The sequence below is a fragment of the Ursus maritimus genome, unplaced genomic scaffold (genome assembly GCF_017311325.1).
Source record: "Ursus maritimus isolate PB19 unplaced genomic scaffold, ASM1731132v1 scaffold_11, whole genome shotgun sequence".
In the NCBI taxonomy this organism is placed as follows: domain Eukaryota; kingdom Metazoa; phylum Chordata; class Mammalia; order Carnivora; family Ursidae; genus Ursus; species Ursus maritimus.
The window spans coordinates 44,822,078-44,845,352 of NW_024423453.1; the positions used below are offsets into that span (position 1 = coordinate 44,822,078).

At 37.2% G+C, this 23,275-nt stretch overlaps 1 protein-coding gene across 4 annotated transcripts in view; it reads right to left on the reverse strand.

The window, feature by feature from the left end:
* Positions 1-1,150: 1,150 nt before the first annotated feature.
* PDGFC (platelet derived growth factor C) overlaps positions 1,151-23,275 on the reverse strand; it is a 201,329-nt gene continuing 179,204 nt past the window's right edge. For 3 of the 4 annotated variants that reach the window (XM_040626395.1, XM_040626396.1, XM_040626394.1), the window contains exons 5-7: positions 14,701-14,908; positions 9,715-9,932; positions 1,151-3,932 (exon numbers count right to left, since the gene is read on the reverse strand). In XM_040626395.1, the coding sequence (XP_040482329.1) occupies positions 3,816-3,932; positions 9,715-9,932; positions 14,701-14,908 (543 nt within the window). In that variant the 3' untranslated portion in view covers positions 1,151-3,815. The remainder of the gene's footprint in view (positions 3,933-9,714; positions 9,933-14,700; positions 14,909-23,275) is intronic. The other variant, XM_008685536.2, reaches the window with a different exon arrangement.

The following is a 23,275-nucleotide window of genomic DNA, read 5'->3' on the forward strand; positions in this document are numbered from 1 at the left end:
ATCTGTAAGAGATATTTGGAATCTTCAGGGGTCCTGATGTCATATTCACTGCTATATTTTTTAAAAAATCATGTATTTGTTAGACTAGAAGCCTGCGAAATGAAAAGAGGGCAGGTAATTATAATCAATAGGACAATATTTATAACTGCAATATTCCTGGGAGCATAGGGGAAATGGCTGAATTCTAGTGGGAGTCAAGGAAGAAAAGCTTTGCTGAGGAGTGGCATTTGAGCTGAGATTTGAGAAGAAGCTAATGAGATAGGTAAGCACAGGAACGATGCTTCAAAGAGAGCACAGCGTGAGCCGGCACCCAGACGTGGGCAAGTACTGATATTTTCATGAAACTGTTAGGTGTATTCATTCACTGGAGCTGTATGTTAGGCTTGATGGTGCAAAATGAGCAGAAACAATAAGATTCTAATAAATTCTGAGTGCCATGCAGAGAATTACAATTTAATCTCACAAAGTTCAATTATAAATTTTCCACCCCAGTGACGTAATCAGATTTGTTGGAAGCCCCCCCCCCCCAACTCCCGCCCTTCTGTGGCACGAAGGGCAGATCAGAGGTGAGTGAGACCGGGGGCCAGAAAACTGGGGAAAGGAGAGTGGGCAGCAGAATGGCTGTGAGCCATGTGGCTCTAAATTGGGGCAACAGCTGCAGAAATGGAGAGGGAGACGCAAACACAACAGATTTTTGGAAAGGTAAAGCCAGTGGGACTTGCTGACTGATTGCATACGAAGCATAAAGGAAAAATAGGATGTAAAACAAGAGATCAATTATATTTTCAATTTTCTACTCCTTCCTATGAACGTAAAGGATAGTGATTGTACCTTCAAATGCATTTATAACATATAATTAAAATAGATTAAAATGTCAGAATCTTTTTAGAGATAAGGGTATTTCATTATGTTAAATATATGATATTAAGTGAGACTTGTATTTTCTGCCTTTCCTTAAACCCGAGCACAAGCTTAAGTGAATGCACCTGGAGAGAGGGATGTGCTGAGGAAAACAAAATCAAGCCAGGGTGTTTTCACAGCATAAATTCTCATTACTTTGTCATTTGTACCTTTCCAAAATGCATACACTTATTGCTAGATGAGAACGGGAATGAGATCTAGAAAATGAAAACTAGACATGAAAGCCTGCTTTGTGCCAATTAAGGATTGTTCTTTTATTTTAATAAAAACCACAAGGTAGCAAAACAGTCCATCTCAAGGGACAAAGGGCACGAATCAAAGATATCACATTTAAAACAGTGGTGGTCAATACAGACAATATTTTTCTGGAATTCTGAAATATGATGGTCACATGTGCCATTAAAACCTGGGCTGATTTTTTTTTTTTTTTAAGTCAAATACACAGTAAGGTCTATGAGTTACTAAGCATAAAGCAGTTAGCCCTCACATTCTTCCCACTCACTGGCAACAGCCTGTGGGACTACCTTTATAGAACAATTTGTTTTGGTTTTTAATATTTTATAAGTAAACAAGAAATAAATATTCAAAAATAAGAGGGAAAGAAGGTGTTCCACTCAATGGTTGGAGGCGCTGGATCTTACACAGTTACACAGGTCATTTACTGTCAGATTTAGTCCAGCGCTGCTATGCTCGTGTGAGCTGTGAACTGCCGAGGCAGAGACCCATTTTCAGTGGAGCAGAGTGGAGCTACACCTAGTAGGACTCTCCAGGGCTGGGATAGAACCATGAAAAGCTAAGTCAATAAGACAGCAGGTGTATGTTCATTTTATTTATTTGGTCTCCACGTGGTTGGGCACAGGGTAGGACCGCTGGGTGGAAAAGTACCCAGAAAGAGGACTGCCCAGACCTAGATGAGGAGTCTGAAGACAGCAGAGCCCTGGGCCCTAGCCCTCTGGACCAGGGAGAAGGGCGGAGATAAGACACAAGCCCTGCATGGAAATCCGTACCGGAGGGTGAGGATCCGCCCTTTAGGTAGGGTGCCAGCTAAGGTACGTGTAGTCTGTGTGCCAAACCAACTCACGCTCATCCCACCTAACATCGACCACTGCGAATGAAGACAGCGGGAAGTTACAAGTTTCTTTTTTTCAGTTTCATACTGCCATACAATCGATCGCTAAGTATTTCATATATCACATAAAACTTTCAAGTCAGGTGCAATTTAATTTACCAGAAATCAGTGAGATAAAGAAAACGGCTCCAAAACACCAGAGACAAGAGACAGGGACACCTCAGCGCTTTTCTACCTGTCTTTTGAATGGATACAGGCCTTTGGATAATGGAAATCATGGTTAACGTGAAGCTTGATTACTTTCACTGTCTTGGAATTCAAGAGACAAATCTTGCACGCGCGCACACACACACACACACACTCCATTTCTCCCCAAAATAGCCACATTTTTTTTTTTTTGGTGATTCAGTACATTTTTAATTCAAATAGTCACCACATAACCTAGGCACAATATTAAGCATTGTACAAGCAAAGTATTTTACTGATTTTCATTTCAATTGCCAAAGAGTACAATAAGTGAACTGGTTAAAGGATATACTTCTGTACATAAAAATATCCACGTATTTATACAAGGGTATGGAACAGAGTTTAAAGATAATAAAACCAGAACATCACAATAAATAGGATGTGTTCCTACAGGACAGCAGAGCACGCTTAGTCAGGAAGCTGTCCAGTCTCTTTTCAAGGTGCTTTTTTCTTCTGAGCTAGGCTCACACTTCCCAAAAGAAGGGCTAGGGTTTAGTCACGACTGGATCTGAATGTATGTTGCTTGTTTATTTGCATCTCCAATAATAGGGGCAGAAGACATGATCATTTATTTTCAAAAAGTCTTTGTGACTTATCAAATTCTATTGATTTCCCACTTCAGTATTTTAAAATGCAGGTTAATCTAAGCTCTAGCACCGTATGAGAATGAAATACATGTATTTTTTGTCAGAGCAACAATATTTTATGTCATCTTTGTTCCTCTGGCTATAACAATTCTGTTTAGAAAAATTTACCACACTAAAAATAGTCGATCTAGGTTGTCATAAAAAAGAATATTAAATACCTTTGGTAAAAATAGATATATTTAACAAGATTAGAAAAGCAAACAGTTATAATGTCAAAAGGAGAATATAAAAATGTACACAATAAAACAAATAAACCAACTTATAGATAAAGTGAAGATAAGGCCACTCTTCTTTTCAGGTTTGTCTCTTCCAAACCATGAATGTAGTTCTCTTCTTCTAAACGGTAGAAATTTTAGTAAGGAATATGGAAAATCCAGTCTTTCCTACCAGCATGACACAAGTCTGATTCATAGCGACACAGTTCCTTTTTAAGAACCAAGTTTGTAGAACATAGAACACTCTGGTTTATATATGTGAATCTAAGGAAACAATTCCAGATTTCTGTGATTTTAGGCCCAGCACATGGAGCTTGAGAGTTAAGCAAGGCAACAGAATCAGGTGCTTATCTGCACACAGTTTTTTCCTGTACTGACATTAGCCTAAGCCGTAGGGAGACCGCGGATACACACAGCACAGCTAGCTGAGGAAGGGCATGGGAACTCTGTAACTAGCTAGTGATGGACAACATTTCGTTTCTCTCCACGCCCAAAGACTTTTCTCCCGTCTTTTGGGCCTCCTCTCAAAAGAGCTGTTGCACAACTTCTAATTCCGTTCGGTGTCTCCTCTTTTAGAACACTCTGCCAATCCTGCAGATGAAAGGTCCCTGAAGCAAACAACTGAGATTACGGATGGAGATAATGAGCAAGTTCTAGAACAGATCAGCCACGGAGCCGCACTGTTCTGGGAGAGGCCGCGCGCGCTGATGCATGAGGTTATCCTCCCGTGTGCCCTCTGCACACACAGTCACACTCCTCGTGGTGCTCCAGGGCCACGTCCGTGAGAGATTTATGCAATCCCCGGACCCCACTCTTTGGTCTCAACTGAAGGACCTGAAAGGGAACAACATATAAGCAAGCCGTTGTTAAAATCAACCAACATCTGTAACTTTTGATTCCACGGACAAGTAAAATTCCAGCAAAGACTCTTGGGGCCCAAGGAAGACTGACGAAATTTTGACTTTTTCCTAGTGAAGGCATCATGAACACACTCCCCTACCCCTCGGAGAGATCCTAAATGATCATCATATATGTTTTAATATCAGCCACTTGGAAGGATGCCGTCTCTGCGTATAGAGCAGTCCTTCCATTGAAAGTCTCACTGCGCGCTTTTTATTTTACTCCCCTGACAAACTGGCAGAGAAGTTCACCTCGACTGAGTATTCTGAAACCCCTACTGCCCACTCCTTTTTCTGTTTGTTGGTTTCTTTCACTCATTGATTTTTTCACACATGTAACAAATATTCGTACTTGAAGTGATACAAGTACTACAGTACCGAGGAAGGAAACGCAATCACACTACAGCTGAGTTTGCTCAATGATGCCACTCGTTAATTTTCTTGGCTACGCTTCAAGTCCTCTATAAACTTGATGAGACGGATTAGATGTACTTCATAGACATCAGCCTCCGTCACAGCTAACTCTGTGCAGCTGGATACTTGTGCAGTATCCGGTGGTTGAGCGATAGTAACAATGATGCCTCTATTAAATGAAGTTCATGTGCAGTCTGGCTTTTTAATAAAAGCATACAGCAAAATAGACACCGATACTAAAGGTATTTCTTTTTAACACTGTGACAGGAGGACACAGCTATGCATTCTATAAAAGATTATATGAAGTATTTGATAAGAACTCCCTATTCAGTGCGGATTTGTGCTTCTTATAATAGAAACAATAATGTTTCAGGAACTGTGTTTGTTCGGATTATGAACAAAGACCAGAGCACATAATAATACGAAGTGGTCTAGTTTCTCTGCTGTCTGGGTAAGACAAAGATAACTTCATGGAGCAACTTCTAAAAGATACCCTTCCTGGAAATGTTCGTTAATCCAAAAAGGCACAAGTCAAGTCTTATGACTGTTCCATTTGAAGATTTAAAAGAGAAAAGTAGAGAGTGTATACCTCATTTGGAGTATGTGGTCATATCAAAGGTTAATCAGCTAACATTTTTTGAATGCTTACTGGGTGCCAGGCACTGTAATAATGTTTTTACATACTTTAACTCACAAGAATTCTATGAAGTAATTTATAATTATTACCCCTATTTTGCACTTGAGTGAACAGAAGCTTTAGAGAGAATAGGGACATAACCAGTATTTGTACTTTGGCCAAAGATGAATTATTAAAGTTAGAGTGATCGATAATAATATTATAAAGACTCAGAATATATTATTAGCCATATATTCTACTTATTTGGTAACTTTCTTCCTAGAGAGATAAACTGCAAAGTCTTGGAATAGTTATGAGAAATAGGAAACTTTTAAAGCAGATTTTCTATTACATTCACAGTTCTAGAATAAAAATTACTAAGACTATATTATTTTAACATGAAACTATTGAATACTACCTTAGGTGTCAGTCCCTGACTTACCATTTTGAACAACTTGAGGCGGCATCAAAATGAACTACTCTTAAGATACTGCTGGTATACCTTATCAAACTTCTGTTCAACATTGTTTCTGGAATGCGTCTGAGTGGCCAGATAAACTGCAATACTGGCCTAGCCAACGTCTTTAATTCCTATCTTCACTTGTATACATTTTCCCAGTTAGTAGAGGAAAAATGACTATAAAAGGTAAGGGCTAGAGAAGCTACTGTATACAGTCCTACCAGGCAGCCATGGGAGGCTACGATCTTACAATCGTCCTTTCCTCTCGACGTGCTTATGTCAAGATGCGGTCACCAAATAAAAGCACCCCCACCCATGACCGCACCCCCACCCCCAGTCTTCCTCTACTGACATTTGTGGAGATTTACAAATAGCAGAAGAATCTCATAATGTTCTAGTGATATTACATCTTAGATAAGAAATTCTAATACATGGAAGGCAGCTTAATTAGTGCTTTCCTTCTTAATTCCTTTCCAAAGTTTTGTTTTGACTTTGGAAGAGAAAGACAGACTTGGAAAATGACCAACAGGTCTCAGATAATATGAAAGAAGACAGTTTTCAGGACACAGTTTATGACAGCGTCAAAGAAAGAAGGCAGAAGCACATCTCACACAATTTTGAAAGAGAGGTTCAAGCTAAAATTACAAACCCATGAAAAAGTAATTCAGGGAAAAGCTAAAATCAGAGGCTGTGGAAGACAGTAGATCAGGTGCAGAAAGAACCATCAAGAAATAGACGAACATGTGCCACTGCCTACACTGTGCAAAGTGCCATCAAGTTATAGGTGCCACAGAACCGTGGGGGATGGGACTCATGACTAGAGAAAGGCCACTGAATTATATACTTTTTACCCAAAACAGATCTATGCAAAAAGAATAAGGCCATACTTCATGTTACCAAAAAAAAAAAAAAAAAAAAGTATACAAAGATATAAACAAGGTGAAAATCATTAGGCTAATTGAGGATGGAAAAAAGAACAAATACAATTCTATGGTCGGAGTATCTTATAGATATTTTTGCCTGAAAGGGAATACTTGTCCTACCTCTGGGCAAAATTCATTAAATCTTTATTGATCATTTGCCATCATCAAAGTCACGGGGTGGGGAGGAATGAAGATGAGTTAAGAGAACAGCTAACATGTATTAAGGGCTTGAAATGTACCGGAGCTGATTCTAAGTGTTTGGTCAGCTCCTTGAATCCTCACAATAAGGTATGAGCGTGAGGTGTTCACTTCACACACGAGGAAATGGGAGGCACAGAAGGTGAAGTCATTTGCTCAAAGTCAAAGAGCTGGATGTCTGGCTTCGGAGTCTGTTTTCTTAAGTATTACACTGCAATGTGATCTTTGTTCTTAGTTCTCAAGTTGGTAAAAACAAATAAAAACAAATAATTATGAAAGAGCAAAAATTCTCTAATGGAGATCTCTCTAAAGTTCTACACGTGCCCAGCAGACGGACGGGTTATGCTGGGACGGGCAGGAAAGTAGGAAGTGTTTCAAGGAAGAGGTAACACCTAAGTTCATACATATGTAGGGCTCTTGTCTTGCTTTCTGAAAAATCCTACCTGGAAGATAGAAAAATCATTAAAGAAATTGGGGGGGGGGCAAAAATAAATAGTATCCAATAAATAGTATCTTCCAATAAATAGTATCTGGTAATCGATACAAAAGCAGTAAGAATCTTAGTAGTCGTAGATTACGCTACAGTATCAAAACTTGTAGCAATAATATCATCCTATATATTACGAGCCTTTTAATTTTCTAAACTTATTTTCTGTACAATGGCTGAAGCCACTGAAAATGGTAAAGGAACCAAAACAGGGAATAACTGTAATCATGACCTGAGCCTAAGGCAGACGCTTAACTGACTGAGCCACTCAGGTGCCCCAAATACTTTCACTTCTTTAGGAATAGCAGTACTAAACTCAGAACTTACTTCCAAAACACAGGACTGAGACAAATGTAGGCCTCAGAAATGATCAGTTACACCAAACAAATAAGCCCTTTTTTTCACAAGGTAATTTGTTAACAAAAACCTATCACAGAAAAATTAATGATTCCCACAAAGCATTATAAAAAATTAAGACATGATTGTTACTGGAGGTATTTGTGAGAACTGTGGAGTATTGTATTTCCACACACGCATGCCTTAGAGCTATTTGTGGGAAACTCATACGAGGTGGTCACACAATTAGATAAACACCCATACTCGCATGTGCGTACGTAAGGTTAAACATACGTAACCACCGCACCCAAAGACTAAAGAATAATGGAGTGACGTCATTCTGGAAGAAGGCCAGTGAGTTTACAAGCACTGCCCATAGTCTTTCCTCACACAAGAGTTTTCTCTGAGATGCTAAAATAGAAGCCACATACTCTGTGGCAACTTTCTTAACAACCCAAAAGCCAATGTTATTTGAAAAGAAATCTGTGAGTATAGGACAGACGAGGGTGCACTTGACCTGAGGACTGAGTTAGCTGACCAAAAGCATGATGTAGGCTCAGCATCTGACAAGCTTCCTTAAAAAAGCTACTATGACTAGTCTGGGTTTTATAGCTCTCAGGATGGTGGCTATAACTCCAAGAGTTGTTGGCTAAATCGGGGTCCCCAAATACACTGTATTTAATAGGGATGTGCTTTAGAAAGCACACAATTAGATGACTTTAGGTGAGGAAAGATCATTCTAGCTTAATTCCTGTTCTCATCACAGCCTTTCATAGTCACCAATCAATTCTAACACCTGCCTTGATTTTAAGGCATTTTATTGCGTCTGCTTGGAACTGCCATATTAAGGGATTTTTCTTGACTCTCAGATTCCCGGTTCACAGAGTAGAGGGAAGGCTGGCCTCTGAGCATAGCCTGGCTGGAGCAACCTGAGCCAGGGAGCTCAAGATTATCTCCTTCCGGAAAGGGGAGTGGAGACTGCTCCCAGCACAAGGATCTTGAGAGGCATGGGATGCAGAAATGAGAGTAGAACATGAGTAACGGTGGTAAACAGTCCTTTTTTTTCTTTTCTTTTTTTTTTTTTTATCACAGACAGCAGTTTGGGATGTGACTTTCCAAAAATGGCAATCTACTGATTGCCAGGGAATAACACAGCTGGGAAAAACCTGAGAGGTTATCGTATTTTACATTTATTTCAACAGAGGTTAATTATCTTGCTAATGGTTACAAGTTAGTGGTAGATCTAGCATGGAAACAGGGTCCCTGGGCTATTGGCATCCAGGGCTTCTGGATTCCACTTTATCAGCTGCCAACACAATATCAGTGCAGGGTGGGTCAGCTGTGTCATAAAAAGTGCACTTGATGGCACCGGGAAGCTTCAGATTAGGTAACAGGTGAGTTTTACTGATGTCCTTACGCCCATGAAAAAATCATTTTATTTATTAAGCACTTATTTATTCTGTATTATTCTTTGGGTTAGTGGAAAAAATACAAAGTAATGAAATGAAGTTTTACCGACATGCAGTTAGAAGGGCCGATTTCGGCGTGGTATGATATAAACATTTCGTAAAAATTAAGGTTGCCTCATCAAGAATGTTTTGCTTCCTGATGAATGAATGCTACATGTTGCTCCTGGAGAAAGGGTGGGCATAACTGGGGATATTCTAGCACGAATGAAAATTTGGAGTAAGTTCTAAGGTTCGCAAGGCTCTGAAAAACAATAATTACTAACATTTAGTATTTATATTTTCCTTAATTCCGTAGTATAAAGAGATGAAAGGAATCCATAAAAGGTTTAACGTGCTCTTTGGGGTGACATGAATAATAGGAAGATTGGTATAATTATGAATACGTCTTCTTGGGATTTATGTTCCCGTATAGTCCCAAATGGAAAAATAAATATCAAAGATCTCCTTTCTCCAACAGAGATAAGTCTGTCTTTAAAATATCTTCCCTTCATATTTTGAAAAGTGTAACGTTGAAAAGCTTCACCCATTTCTCCCCCTGCAGAACACGTTTGTTTTTCTGTAAGACAGATGAACACGTCACTGACCACCCATGTTGTACAATCACAGGACAAACTTTCTAAATCTTTAATGCTTGGGTTTTCAAGCCAAAGGTCCTAATTTTAAAAAATGAAAACATGCACTATTTTGTAAACCTTATTTATTCTGTTTCCACGAAGGCTACGTCTCTTCTCCAAACAAAAATTCATTCCAGATACACGGTTTTGTTATTTTTCTTAAGACACAAAGGAACCCGAGAAGAAAAGGGTCTACCTACCTCATGATATTTTTTAGTGACTTTGCTCGGGACACACTGACACTCATTGCAGTTGTGGAGACAGCAAGCACAGTTTCCACCACAGCGTTTAACCAGGAGACAACCTGGCCAGAAAATGGTATCGGTTCTCTTTAGCTCTTCCCTTATGGACACCGAGAAGTTACGGGGCGTGCAGCTGTACAGTCTTACCTCCTCCTTTAGAAGGTTCAGGTCCACCACTGCAGGGCATAAAAGAAAGCAAAGAAAAATAACATGCTCATGCCCTGAGCCTGAATTTATTTCATCAAGATCTTTTCAGAGAGGAATCTATTTCACCAACAATATGCCCAACAAGGTCCCTTCTTACTTTAAGGAGGTTGGGGGGCTCCGTAGCTCGTGAGTTGGACTTTCATTTCATAGTCCACAAAGCTTCATTATGACTTACTGACCATTAAAGAGATGCCATTGTGCAATATTAAGAACAGAGCCAGCAAAACAGTTGAGAGCTATAAATAGGAAACTTTATAGAGAAAAAGAGGGCTACACCTTTTAACCCTCATAAAAAAGTAAACAAGGAGAGCATTGGCGGGAAGAATAGAATGTAAAATGATGAATGCTTGGATTAAAAAACAAATGCAATTTTTAGAAGGATTAGAAGCTCATGCAATTAACGAAGAACAATTTACAGAAACTTGCTGCCAGGACTTTATATAATTTTTCTGGCAATGAGACTCAGAAAATGCAAAAAGGGCATGAAGGAAATGAATTTTTGAGGACAGCTGAGTAGACCATGAGTGAAAAAAATGACACATTTTAAAAGGGCTGAGGTTGCTGAAAACCCCTGCTTCCGGTACACTGAGTAATTCACAATGTTTGAAATTCAGTTTAACTAGGCTCCTTCAGATTTCTATTCTTCCCCTTCTAGAGGAGGGGAGAGATGTCTAATTTATAACAATTGTCTCTATTCTTTTAGCAAGCTGGTTAACTATGTGATGTTTTATTCTTTAAAAGAATACCTACTTGTGAAGACCAAACAAAAATATCCTTTCATCAGATTGTTGTAGTAAATTCTCAAAGAATCACTGTTTTTAACTATAAAATGATACTTGCCTCAGTTAATTTATATCAAAAGAGCACGTCATATTTAATATGAATTAATATAAAACATGAAGAGTACTTAATTATTATATCCTCGAATTTGAATTTCTGCTTTATTACTTTGCCTTTTTTTCCCTAGAAATGTTCAAATAATAGCAATTCCAATAAAATTGAAGAGTTTTGGATAACATACAATTCATCAGAATTTTTTCTTCAAAAAATTATTAAAATTTGGAATATTATCTAAATAGAATAAATCTGGCCAAATACCTTTTCACTAACATTAGAAACATTATAAACAAGAATTGAAAAAAAGAAACCAATTTTCTGGTTAAAGATGGCTTCAAGTAATAATAAGCACTGTGTACTGCAGTTCTAAAAATTAAGTGTCAATATTTGAAAATAATTTTAAAATGACAAGGTGATTAAGAATCACATGCTTGTTTTCTTGTTGCTTGTTTTACAATTCTATATTTACTTGTACATGTGATCAGGTTTTTTCTAAAATGTGAAAGGAAGCCAATGTAAGCATTTTCAGGAAATATATGATAAATCATGCACATGCAATTGTAAATTATAAGCACATGCCAACTATACGGGTGACTAAAACCTTGGTCAAGTATAGGGAAGCGCCAAAGAAAGGCTAATTCTACAGGTTCATTTCAACATTTTATTTAGCTAAAAAATTATTTTTTTTCCAACTCAATAGAAAATCACTGTTCTGAGTATTTAAAGATTTCCCTTTCATCTGAAAAATGATCCTGTGAAGGGAAAGCTTTTAAATATTTAAGAGGAAATGAGTTCATTCTTTTGAGAGCCATAAAAGGCCAACTTATCTCTAATAAAAGTAATGAGATAATTGAGTTGAGTGATGTCACATATTTCACCTGATTTCATTTGGCTGAACTAATAGTATATGTACATACTGCTCTTTCATTGTTAAAGCTGCATATGAGTGTCTCTGAATCTTTTCTCTAGAAGTGGATATCTAGGCAAGAAGGGTTTAGAAAGTCGAAAACATGCACATACATACAATACAAAAGCCAGTTGCCAAGATTTTCAATGCTTATTTAAGATGTATACCTCTTTAGAATGTGAATGAAGCTCTCAGCTTCAAAGGCTATTCATCTACCTCAGTTTGAAACACACTATTTCATGGAACTAGAAAATGAGACTGTATATGTTCACTTTAAAATGTTTACTTAACCACAATAAAAGGTTAGATAGATTTCCCCAGTGAGCTGAGTTACGATACCTGCTACAATGTGAAAATTTAAACACACTTGCAACTTAGCTTCCACTCATTTATCATGTTTGACACAACAGTCAAAAGCCCTTTTTAAGTGCTGGGTAAGCCTGACTTAGAAAATAAGGTGTTTTCTTTTTCTGCAGTAACAGGTATGAATGAAAACCCTAAGCCAGAGGAAGAAAAGGAAAACAAAAACAAAAACACTGAAAAACCTTGACACAGTGCACACTACAAATACAATTAGGGATTTTCAATTTGGCATATCTTATTTGAAATGTAAGCTTCCTACCCCTAAGGCTTCAAACTCATCTAAGCGTCATTAAAATAAGTCATGTGACTATAATTTGATGTCACAAATTCTCCAACCATTGCGCAGAACTTGTGGGCAAGAAAAATGAAAAAAAAAAACAAACAAAACAAAAAACCCCAAAAGAAAAAGATCAAAAAAGAGAAAGAAAGATCATGTCCAACACATTTTTTTTTTTATATATATAACTCAACTCTAGTCTTATGGAGGTTTCCCACCATAAAATATTTGAAAAATGAAAATCAGTGTTTGGGTTCTTTATTTCCTTTCTGTAAGTACTTCCTAAGACAACACACGTGTTAGTTGGTCTTTCTAAAGAATGAAGATTTTGAGTATGACACCATTAAAGTCATTTTTCTTAATGCAGATTTTCTTGTTCAGATTCACCAGTATTGCAAGTTTTACTAAAAAAGCTAATACTGACTGAAAAAAAATCATGGATACACTTTGTTAGTTGCTCCTTCTTTTAAGATATTCAGCCCAAGGATATTCTATTACTGTAATGCAATCTGAGGGTGGTCTTTCTAAGACGAATGTGGTAACACTGTGATATGTTTATTCTGTGGAAAATCAATTTCGATGTCTAATTAGAAGCTTTTAAACGTTTCACTCCTTGTTCCTTTGTAGAAAGACTCTTGGGAGGGGAGTTGGTTTTGTCTATATAGATGTTATCCCACACCTGCATTTTAGTTTATGTAGAGTTCCAAAAATATACACTGCTTTTCTCACACTTACTGGACGCTTAAAAAGTTAATAGTTTTGGCAAACTGCAAGGGCTTCAATTTGGAAAGTGCTAAATGAATATTTGAAAGATCTGGTTCAGTGCTGGATGCTTTTAAATACATGCTAGCCTCTGGCCAAATCTTCACTGAGCACCAGGTGGAGAGGTGCGGGCATAGAGGCCTGGCTAGAAGGGAGATAATGAGGCTGGAGTCCTGAGATCAGCTGTCAAAAAAAAGGATCTGAGTTTAGAACCTGGTTTACTCCCTTTGCTTTTTCCAGATCAACATGATAATCTACTTCAAATCTAACAAAGGCTCTATTCACAAGTGTTTCAGCTAGCCTTGCAGATCTTCATTTTCCTGTTCCTAAGTGGGAGGGAAGGGAAGTGTTCGTAAGTTATTCATCAAGTTATTCATCAAGATCAAATCTTATAAATATGCAACAGCTTTCAGCATTTGGACAGGATTCGGCTGCCCATGTACCTGAACACCGATTTCAAATATTGCTGAGAGGAAACCACGTCTGTTGGCATAGCAAAATACCACGGTTGGGCAAGTCTGGACATGACCTGCTGAGATTAAAGCTCTTGATCCAGAAGGGCTGCAACTACTAGCAGGAAAGGGCAGGAATCCGGTTTCTTTCTGACAAGATTTAGAAGAACAAGTCTGGTGCAATCTGTCCTTGTGAATTGCTCAAACTAACTAAACACTGTTCCTTCCATATAAATTCTCCAGACTCATTCCATTCTCTAGAGAGACCCTGGGTAGATGTCAATGTTTCTGAGAGCCTGAAACACATTTTTTGAGTGCATTATGATTAGCCAGTTATTTCTATTACTGTTTCATTTGCGTCTGATATGGATACTTTCCAATCCTAATGTTACAAGGAAAATTAGCTAACCTTAGGGACGACTCGGTTAACGTTATTTCCAATTTCTTGACCATGTGAAATTAAGTTTAATTATCAACACTTTCATTCTTGAACAGAGATGCACTCATAGGGTCAAACGATCATTTCGGAGGCAAATTTATAGACAGAACAATTATGATGGTGTGGGTTCCCTTCGGTCATTTTTTTCTTGCTTTGAATCCTATCTTGGAAACTCCTAGTTCTATTTTGTGATGAACCACTGTTATTTTCCATATTATTTATAGAAGTTTGTAGGCTTAAGAGATTGAAATTAATATAACCCTGACCCATGGGGTCATGGTAGGTAATGATTTTTATTTCTGTCCCTTTTCTAAGGCCCAAATCTGGTTTAGCAGCTAAAATAATCTCCCTCTCATCTCTAAATCAATATACCCCAAATATTAGATTTGAATAAGCAATGAGTCTCATGAAACATAATAGAGGACTTCACCAAAATGATATTTTTGAATTAAAGAAATGGCAAGAATTTTCAGCAAAAGTGTTCCGTTTAATCTTTCAAACCCCATGAATTATAATTGCTTCTCTTTGTAGGCATTTTTATTTAATGTGTAAATATTCTCAACTGTTACAAAAATGGGTTATTTACATATATCATGGAAGGATTTTAAACTCAACTCCTTAGAAGCTATGGTGGAAGAATCCAGAACACTAAAATTGCTAAAAAAATTAAACGAGGTTCTAATCTGAAGAGAGAACTTACCTCTGGATTTTCTTCCAAAAACAAAAGCCTTGCCAAGAAGTTGCCAAGTTGGCCTATATAGATCTTCCAAGTCCAACTGCCATCTGTCTGGTTCAAGATACCGAATGAGATCTTCCAAGGTACTAAACGCAGTGACAGCGTTATTAAGCAGATCCAGTGGCAAAGCTGAAGGGGGTAACACGGAAGGGCTCACGGCCTCTGTGAATTGCTGAAAGTAAAATGAATCTTATGTTAACTGTTTTAAAAATGACAATGTATTTCTTCTGGACTTAGGCATGGAGTAAGGTAAACTGAGGCTGAAAATGCAAGGGAAGTGAAATGGTATTCAACCCAAATTAGAAGTAAGTGCTTTGCAAAGACTTCATCTAGATGAATTCCAATAGATCTCTGTGCAGTCAATGAGAGAGACGTTAACCTTCATTATCACAAGCCATGGCGGATGTGGGTATCTGTTGCTTAAATAAAAAGGAAAACGTCTCTGTGGTTCAATTAGGGACTTACAATGGAAATTGTAATACCATTTACCCAATTTTTCTTTTGTTTTTCACTTTCCATTTTCCTGAATCTGGAAAATCACCAGGTAGTTATGCAAATGAGTGCCAGACAAATTAAAAACTTAATATAAAGTAATTAACCCACGAAGAATTAGAAAACATAGGCAAAAAGCCTTTCACATTGGAGAAGAACTTGTTAGTCAAGATAGAGAACACCCAAACCATAAAAAATAACTTTGATACATTTGCCCATGCTTTTTTTTTTAAACAGTATTAAAAGACAGTCACTGGGAGAATGGCCTGATAAATGACATAACGGTCACAGGATTAGTGTCTAGCATATACCAAAAAAGCCCAACAACTCAGCAGAGAATGGGCAAATTCCAGACAAGAGGCTTGAATGGCCAAACGACACATAAAAGCATGCTAAAATTCATTTGTTATCAGAGAAATGCAAAACAAAGTGAGGTATTATTTTACATACAAAAAAGGAGATACTATTTCATGTACATGAGATTGGCAAGGATTTAAAAGAAAGGATTGCCAAGGATGTGGGTAAATTGGAATTTCTCTGTTCCGCCTGCAGAAGTGAGTATAAAAATTGGTACAACCACTTCAGTTGATTTAATGGATGTACACAGGATATTCGAATAAAAGATTTACAGGATCCATGTCTTTGTAATTCGCTTTTGAGGTTTACATCTTTTTATTTGTGCACATGGAAATACGTGCAATGATATTCATCACAGTGTTGTTTGAAATCGAGAAAAATTCAAAATAATCTAAATGCCCAGCTATAAAGCAATGGATTAAAATACATCATTTTAAATGGGAAGCAACAAATGAGGCAATAATTTCAGTTAAAGTTCAAGAACAAACCTGCCCCCACAACCACCGACTTTTAAAAAGCGGACTAAAGGTAGGGAGTGGTAGATCAGAACTGAAATCAAAATAGGCGAAATAAATACATGATCAAATGCCCAACTTATTTTTTTATTATTTATTACTTTTATTTATTATTATTATTTTTGCAGAGGAGGGGAGAGGAAGAGCATGGAATAAGACATTTATGTCAACTGATGTTTATTACAGTAGTATTTACAATAACAGAAAGTTGATGACAAATCTACATTTATAATATTGGAATAGTTACTTGTACTGTACTCAAACTGAAATGATGTACAGTCATTAAAAATTAGGTCCTCTAAGAATTTTCATTAATAAAAGAAACATCTACGATAGTAAACGACAAAAAAAAAAAAATCCCCAAGCTATATAAATATGCCTTGATTCAAGATACATAAATATATACAACATACATGTCCATAATTTTAACATTTTTATAATAAATATAGGTTCCTTTGAGAGATCCAGTAAAAGTTATAACATTTGTTATAATAATTTAAGTAACCATCATGTAAGCTCTTCCTTTTCATCCTGATTACTTGGACACCCTGGACCAGAAACTGGAAACAACGTACTATTTATAGCAGCTGCTAACTTTGTTGACCTGCCTTCAGTCTTTGCTTATTCCCTTTATTCTCTGCCGCATAACCCTGGGTTAATCTACCTAAAATAAGTTATCACTGATCATGTGATGAATTTGAACAAATGCCTAGAGTGATTTCTCATCTGGAGGATAAAATCCAAATTCCTTACCCTGCACTCAGCATCCTCACAATCTGACCTCTGCTCACCTTTCCCATCTAATCCTCTACTCATCAAAGACATGAACATTTTGTTCCAATCAATCCAGTCTCTTCACTAACTACTGCACATGTCATTTTCATCGCAGACTTTGTACCTCTACCCATGCTAAATGCTGCTCCCCTTCCCCCATATGTGAAACCCTCCCTCCTGTGATCCACACAGTAAATCTTTACCATTTATAATGGTCTCTCTTGAAACACGATTCATCCATGAAAATTTCATTAATAACAGGGCCATCATTGGCCATATATCTCAATTGTGTCAATTTGAAAAAGATCCCCTTTCTGGGCTATCCCCTGGGCTCATGGTTTGAAAAGCAGAAGCTGCTCTGTAAATTAGAAAGTGGACCAAAAAAAAAAAAAAAAAAAAAAAAAGGACCACTGTTCTCTGGGGTAGGCATACCCCTGCTGGGGCTCATAGCTTTATGGGTGCAGAGCCCTCTCTGCCCACAGAAGGGGGCATTTTTATACCACACAATCAGCAGAAATGAATGTGGTAGTCTTGGGTCAACACTGATTTAATTCTTATTTTAAAGATCTAATTTCAATAATATCAAGAGTCTGACTAAAATGTTATTAGCACTAAGATGTTTTCAATTATTCTATCCAACTTTTGAGAGTAGAAACCAAATGTAATACATTTCTATTTACTTTCAGTATTTTTTTAGTTGTCCAAGAAATGCAATATTGCTTTGATAGAGAGTACCATTACAGTTAATAACTATATTATGGACATAAATAAACAATTATCTAATAAAAGCTTGCACTCTTAATTCAACCAATTTGGTAATACTGATTAAATTTATAATGTGAAAAGGTTAATGCAAATGTTTTGCAAATTTTTAAAAGATAAGCTAAAATGTATGTTTATGTAAAGTGAAAATTAAGGGTTGGTAATACTCAAAGAATAACTGAGTTATTACTCATGACTATGACGATATAAAACAAATCAAATGTGTCATGATCTGCACACCGAAAGTAAATACAGAAAGCTAAAACAAAAATATATTCTTCATTAAAATGTCAGAGTGCAGATGTATATTTTAGGTATGATATAAAATTGTTATTTAAGCTATTTTCAATTAGACCATAACCCAAGCATGGGTTGGCTTATTTTGTTTCCACGTTTATTTGAGACTCTCTGCATAGAGTGTTACCTTTGAAGCAATGAAAAGTTCCAACTGATATCAACACTGCTTAGATAAAAGTACGAAGTATTTATACAAAAGAAAGCAAAACAAAATAAGCCTGTGATATTGAACAAACAAAATACGCACACCTTGGGTTCTATGAAGTATTAGAATACCGATCCCCTGAAATGACAAAGATTGAGAGAACACCACTTCGCATACATGACTGCATGTATGTACTGGTCAATGTCATAAACTTCCAAGTTTCTAAATATTTAAATTAAAATAAGATAACTTTTTAAGACACACACACAGCTATCCCTACCCCAAAACAGGAGGGGATGATCAACTTCTTCCCCTGGATTCTAAGAATCAATCTTTGGACAGAACAGAGGAAGCAGTGCTTTCGTTAAGGGCCTTCTCATGACTCTTAACCACACCCACCGATTCAAGGAACAACCAAGTTGTTCACTTTTGTAGTTCTGCTTTTCTAAGCCATCTAAAGGGATTCTCAGAGAAAAGGGGGAGTGATGGAAAAAAACAGAGGAAAAAAATGTCCTCTGATTTTTTAAGTTTTAGTTTTTCCTCTAACCAAAAACTACTCTTTTTAGTCTAAGTCATAGCCTTTTCTCCAAGATTTAGTGTCTAAAGAATTCTAACAATATCTTTTGTATTTAAAAATACCTATGTTGGGCTAAGTGCCTTGAATTGAATTGGAGCTGCACATTCTCCACTTCCTCTCTCTTCCATCCATCACGAAAAGAGATACTTATTACTTAAGTTATGGGTTGCCCTAAGACTATTTAGCGGATGATAATGGTCAGTAATGGAAGGCACAGTTTCTTGGTGTCCTGTAATGTAAACTAAATCAACACCCTTAGTGAGCCAGAGAAAAGCTTTCCTGCCATTACGTGCAGGGTAGCAGTGACAACCTGGTGATTGTCTAGTCCCAGCGTAGATGTTCAGGTATGTTACTTGGAGGGATAGATGGTGAAAGAGCAGAAGGGGATCTGAAATCTCTTTGCAGTGAAGTGTCCTGTCAAACAATGCCTTTCCAAAATGTCAGTGCCATGTGACCCTCAAGAAGGGTCCTACACAAAACGAGGTCTTTTAAATTTCTTGGTGAAAGTCATTCTGAATGACAAAATGATGTGAGAGAAGAGCCCTATCAAGAGCCAGTGAGTCTAGACTCTAATCCTGGAGCTGCTCACATTTAGGGAAGAGCATTTGGGCAGATACTATAAGCCCTCCGAGCCTCAGTTTCCTCCTCTGTAAAGCAACAGCTGCTAAACTCAGTCACCTCTAAGTTTCTTTCCAGGTTTTAATTTAAGAATTCGGTATAATTGTCAGAAACGAGAGGGTTCATTTTCTCCACATCCTTGCCAACACTCATCTCCTGTCCTCTTGATGACAGCCATTCTAACAGGTGTGAGGTGATATATCATTGTGGTTTTGATTTGCATTTCCCTGATGACTAGTAATGTTAGGCATCTTTTCATGTACTGTTAGCCATTTGGATGCCTGCTTTGAAAAAAAAAATGTCTATTGAGATTCTCTGCCTATTTTAAAAAAATCAGATTGTTTGTTTGGTTTTGGTAATTGAGTTGTATGAGTTCTTGATATATTTTGGATATGAACCCCTTATGTGATATATGGTTTGCAAATGTTCTGTCCCATTCCACATGTTGCCTTTTCATTTGGTTGACTGTTTCTTTGATGTGCAGAAGCTTTTTATTTTGATATAGTCCCACTTGAATATTTTTGCTTTTGTTCCTTGTGCTTTTGGTGTTATTTTCAAAAAATCCTTAGGCACTGCTGTGGGAATGTAAATTTGTTCAGCCATTATGGAAAACAGTATGGAGGTTCTGTACAAAATTAAAAAGAGAACTACCATATCATCCAGCAATCCCATTCCTGGATATACATCCAAAGGAATGAAAACAGGATATCAAAAATATATTTACCCTATGTTTACCGCAGCGTTATTCACAATAGCCAAGATATGGAAACAACCTAAGTATTCACCAATGGATGAATGGATAATGAAAATGTGGTGTATATTTACAATGGAGTATTAGTCAGCCATGAGAAAGAAGGAAATTCTTACATTTATGACAACTTGAGGATGGAACTTGAGGGCATTATACTATGTGAAGTAAGTCAGAGAAAGACAAGTATTGTATGATTTCACTTACAGAATCTAAAAAAGCTGAACTTGTAGAAACAGAGAATAGAATAGTGGTTACCAGGGGTTGGGGGGTGGGTGGACATGTTGGGGAGATATTGGTGAAAGGGTACAAATTTGCAGTTAAAAATTAGTAAGTGCTGGAGAATATGTAACACTGCGATTATAGTCAACAACACTGTATTACAAACTTCAAAGACGTTAAGAGACCTTAAATGTTCTCACTACAAAAACAAAACCACTCTGTGATGTGACAGAGGTGTTAGCTAATGTTTGGTAGTAATCATAGCGCAAAGATAAACGTATGAAATTTACACATTGTACAACTTAAGCTCACACAATGTTATATGTCAATTATATCTTGATTGTAAAAAAAAGAAGAAGAAAAAAGAAGAAAAAAAAGTCCAATACAGATTCAGCAAAATTTTGGAAAGCTTCAAAAACAAAATATACTCCTTAATAAGTATGTGATGGGGTGGAACTCTATTTTTTTTTCTTTAAATTTTCCTTGTTGCCTTAGATTATCAGTAAATTTTGGAAGACACTGCCCCATGCTACAACTAACAAAATTTGACACTGATTTTTTTTTCCTGCCCTGAGAGTGCATACAAGTTTACCCTGCTTATTAAGAATCCAAATGTCCCTAGAAAGGCATACATATCTAGCTTATGAATGGAAGCTGTGTGACTCTAAAAATCAGAAGAAACCAGGTTCATGTCTAGAGAATTGGTATTAGCATGTTTTCAAATACATATAGATACATGCCATGTTGTGAGCTGAACTGTATCCCTTTAAAATTCATATGCTGAATTGAATGAGGTACCCTTTTGTACCTCAGCACGAGACTGTGTACAGAGATGGGGCCTTTAAAGAGGTAATTAAGTTAAAATTAGGTCATCTGGGAGGGGCCTAATCCAATAGGGCTGGTCCTTAGAAGAGGAAATTTGCCTACGGACATGCACAGAAGAAAGACCACATGAAGGCCACAGGGAGAAGATAGCCATCTACAAGGCAAAGAGAAAGACCTCAGAGGAAACGAATCCTGTTGATACCTTGATCAGGAACTTCTAGCCTCAAGAACTCTGAGAAAATAAGTTCTGTTGCGTAAGCCACCAATCTGTGGTATTTTGTAAGAGCGGCCCTAGCAAACTGGCGCGTGGTGTGTCATCATCAACTTCTCATGATCCATTAGAGCAGCCAACAAAGATGAATTTTATACTATACCCATTAAATCACTTCACATTTATTCAAAAGCTTATGAGGTGGGCACTGGAAACAAAACAGACCAAAATACTTGTCCTGGTGAAGTTTAACCTTTATAAGCCAAGTATTCCCTATTATAGGAGAGATATCTCCCTCCCTATTGTAAGAGTGATTTATTCTTTGCCAAAACAAAGAATTGTTTTGAGACATTGGGAATTTGCTCCTGTGGATCAGAGAAGTAACAAAACAGTATCACACAAATCCTGGCGAGCGAGGACCATGAAAAGCGAATTTAATATGAAGGAATAACTGAAAAACAAATATATTTCTGCTTTTATTGTTGAAAAATAACTGGTAGCCCCTGTGTTCAGACCAAGTAATGGCCATCTGAGGTACCAGCTCAACACAGCAAGTTTAGCTGCAAGAATGAGTTCTCTTCTTGACTTCTCCAGTGCTAACTTTTGAAAAATCAACATTTTAGTGTTTTCGTATTTTATTATGGCTACTCTAAATATTTTATGCATTTATTATCATCTTTTCCTTTTTTAGAAAAAGAAAAGCTGACTCCCTGTTTGGAATAGTACCATCCAAGTTGCTTATCATTTCACAATAAATAGTTACGTATCTCTAAAAAACCATAGCTTGTCTTTTTATTAGGATTTTTGTAGCGAGTGCAATTTTAAAAATACAACATTTACAATGAATCTTCCCTGGACAAACACACACATACAAATGTTTACTCTGAGTAGCATAGCAACCACTGCAAAACTTTTAGGGCCTACAAAGATTTATGCTGCAGCTTTCTTAGTCAACTGCATACAGTACATTTCAAACTGATAAGGAGCCTCTCACTTCATTCATACCTAACAGAAGGGTTAGGAAAGCGAATAGGTTTTATGACTGTTGCAGTCATGCAAAACAAATAAAATAATAATCCAGGTGTTGAAAGAGAAGAAAAAAAAAAAGGTTCAGTCTTGTTACATCACTTCTTCAGGGTTCCCTCGATCTCATTTATAGAATGTGGAGCTGATAATAATGTATATAGGTCTGACTTTTTAAAGAGCTTAGGAAGCAGACAGGGCATGCAGACAAAAATGCCTGCCAGGAACAACTGACGGGAGGTTCTCTAAAGACACAAGAATGCCCTGGAACAATTCATTTAAACATGCTTCTTTGTCCTTCCCCTTGTTCTTATCTGAATTCATCCAGAAAGCTATCTTGGTTATGTTTTTAAATTATTTTTAAGCCAGCAAAGAAAAGCAAATGCCTGCATTCCTACTGGAGAACAGATGTTTTAATACTCTGTGGGTAATGCAGATTATATATTTAAGTGAGAAATCCTAGGGAAGGTGGCCGATTGTATTCATATGAAGTCTTAATATTGAGAGGTTCTTAACTGAAATAAAACTTGACATATTTATATAAGCAAGCGTAGTGACAGGCCAGAATGAAGAGCGAGAAACGTTTATCAGCCAGAACTTAAAAGCAGTGATTTCAAGGCTTAAATCTGAAATTAACCTGCAAATGCCCAGGGCTTCCAGGTTGCAGGCAAACCCTGAGCAGCAGGGCCTGCCCATGGAAGAAGTAGAGCACTAGCTTTGCCAAAAGTGTTGCCTTAAAGAAAGTCATGTTTATGTTCATAAGCACGGCTTCTTACTAAATTAGTGGATGAAATAATTGCTATTGGCCAGATTCCTATCAGCATGAAACTTGAGAATTACCACCATCTGACTAAATTGGCACATTATGACACTGTTACCCTCAAATCCTCCTCACCTAAAGCGTTTGTGGCCCGCAGGCACCCCAATGAAAAAACTTCACCCTGATGCCAATGCCTTAGATGGGAAGGTCTCC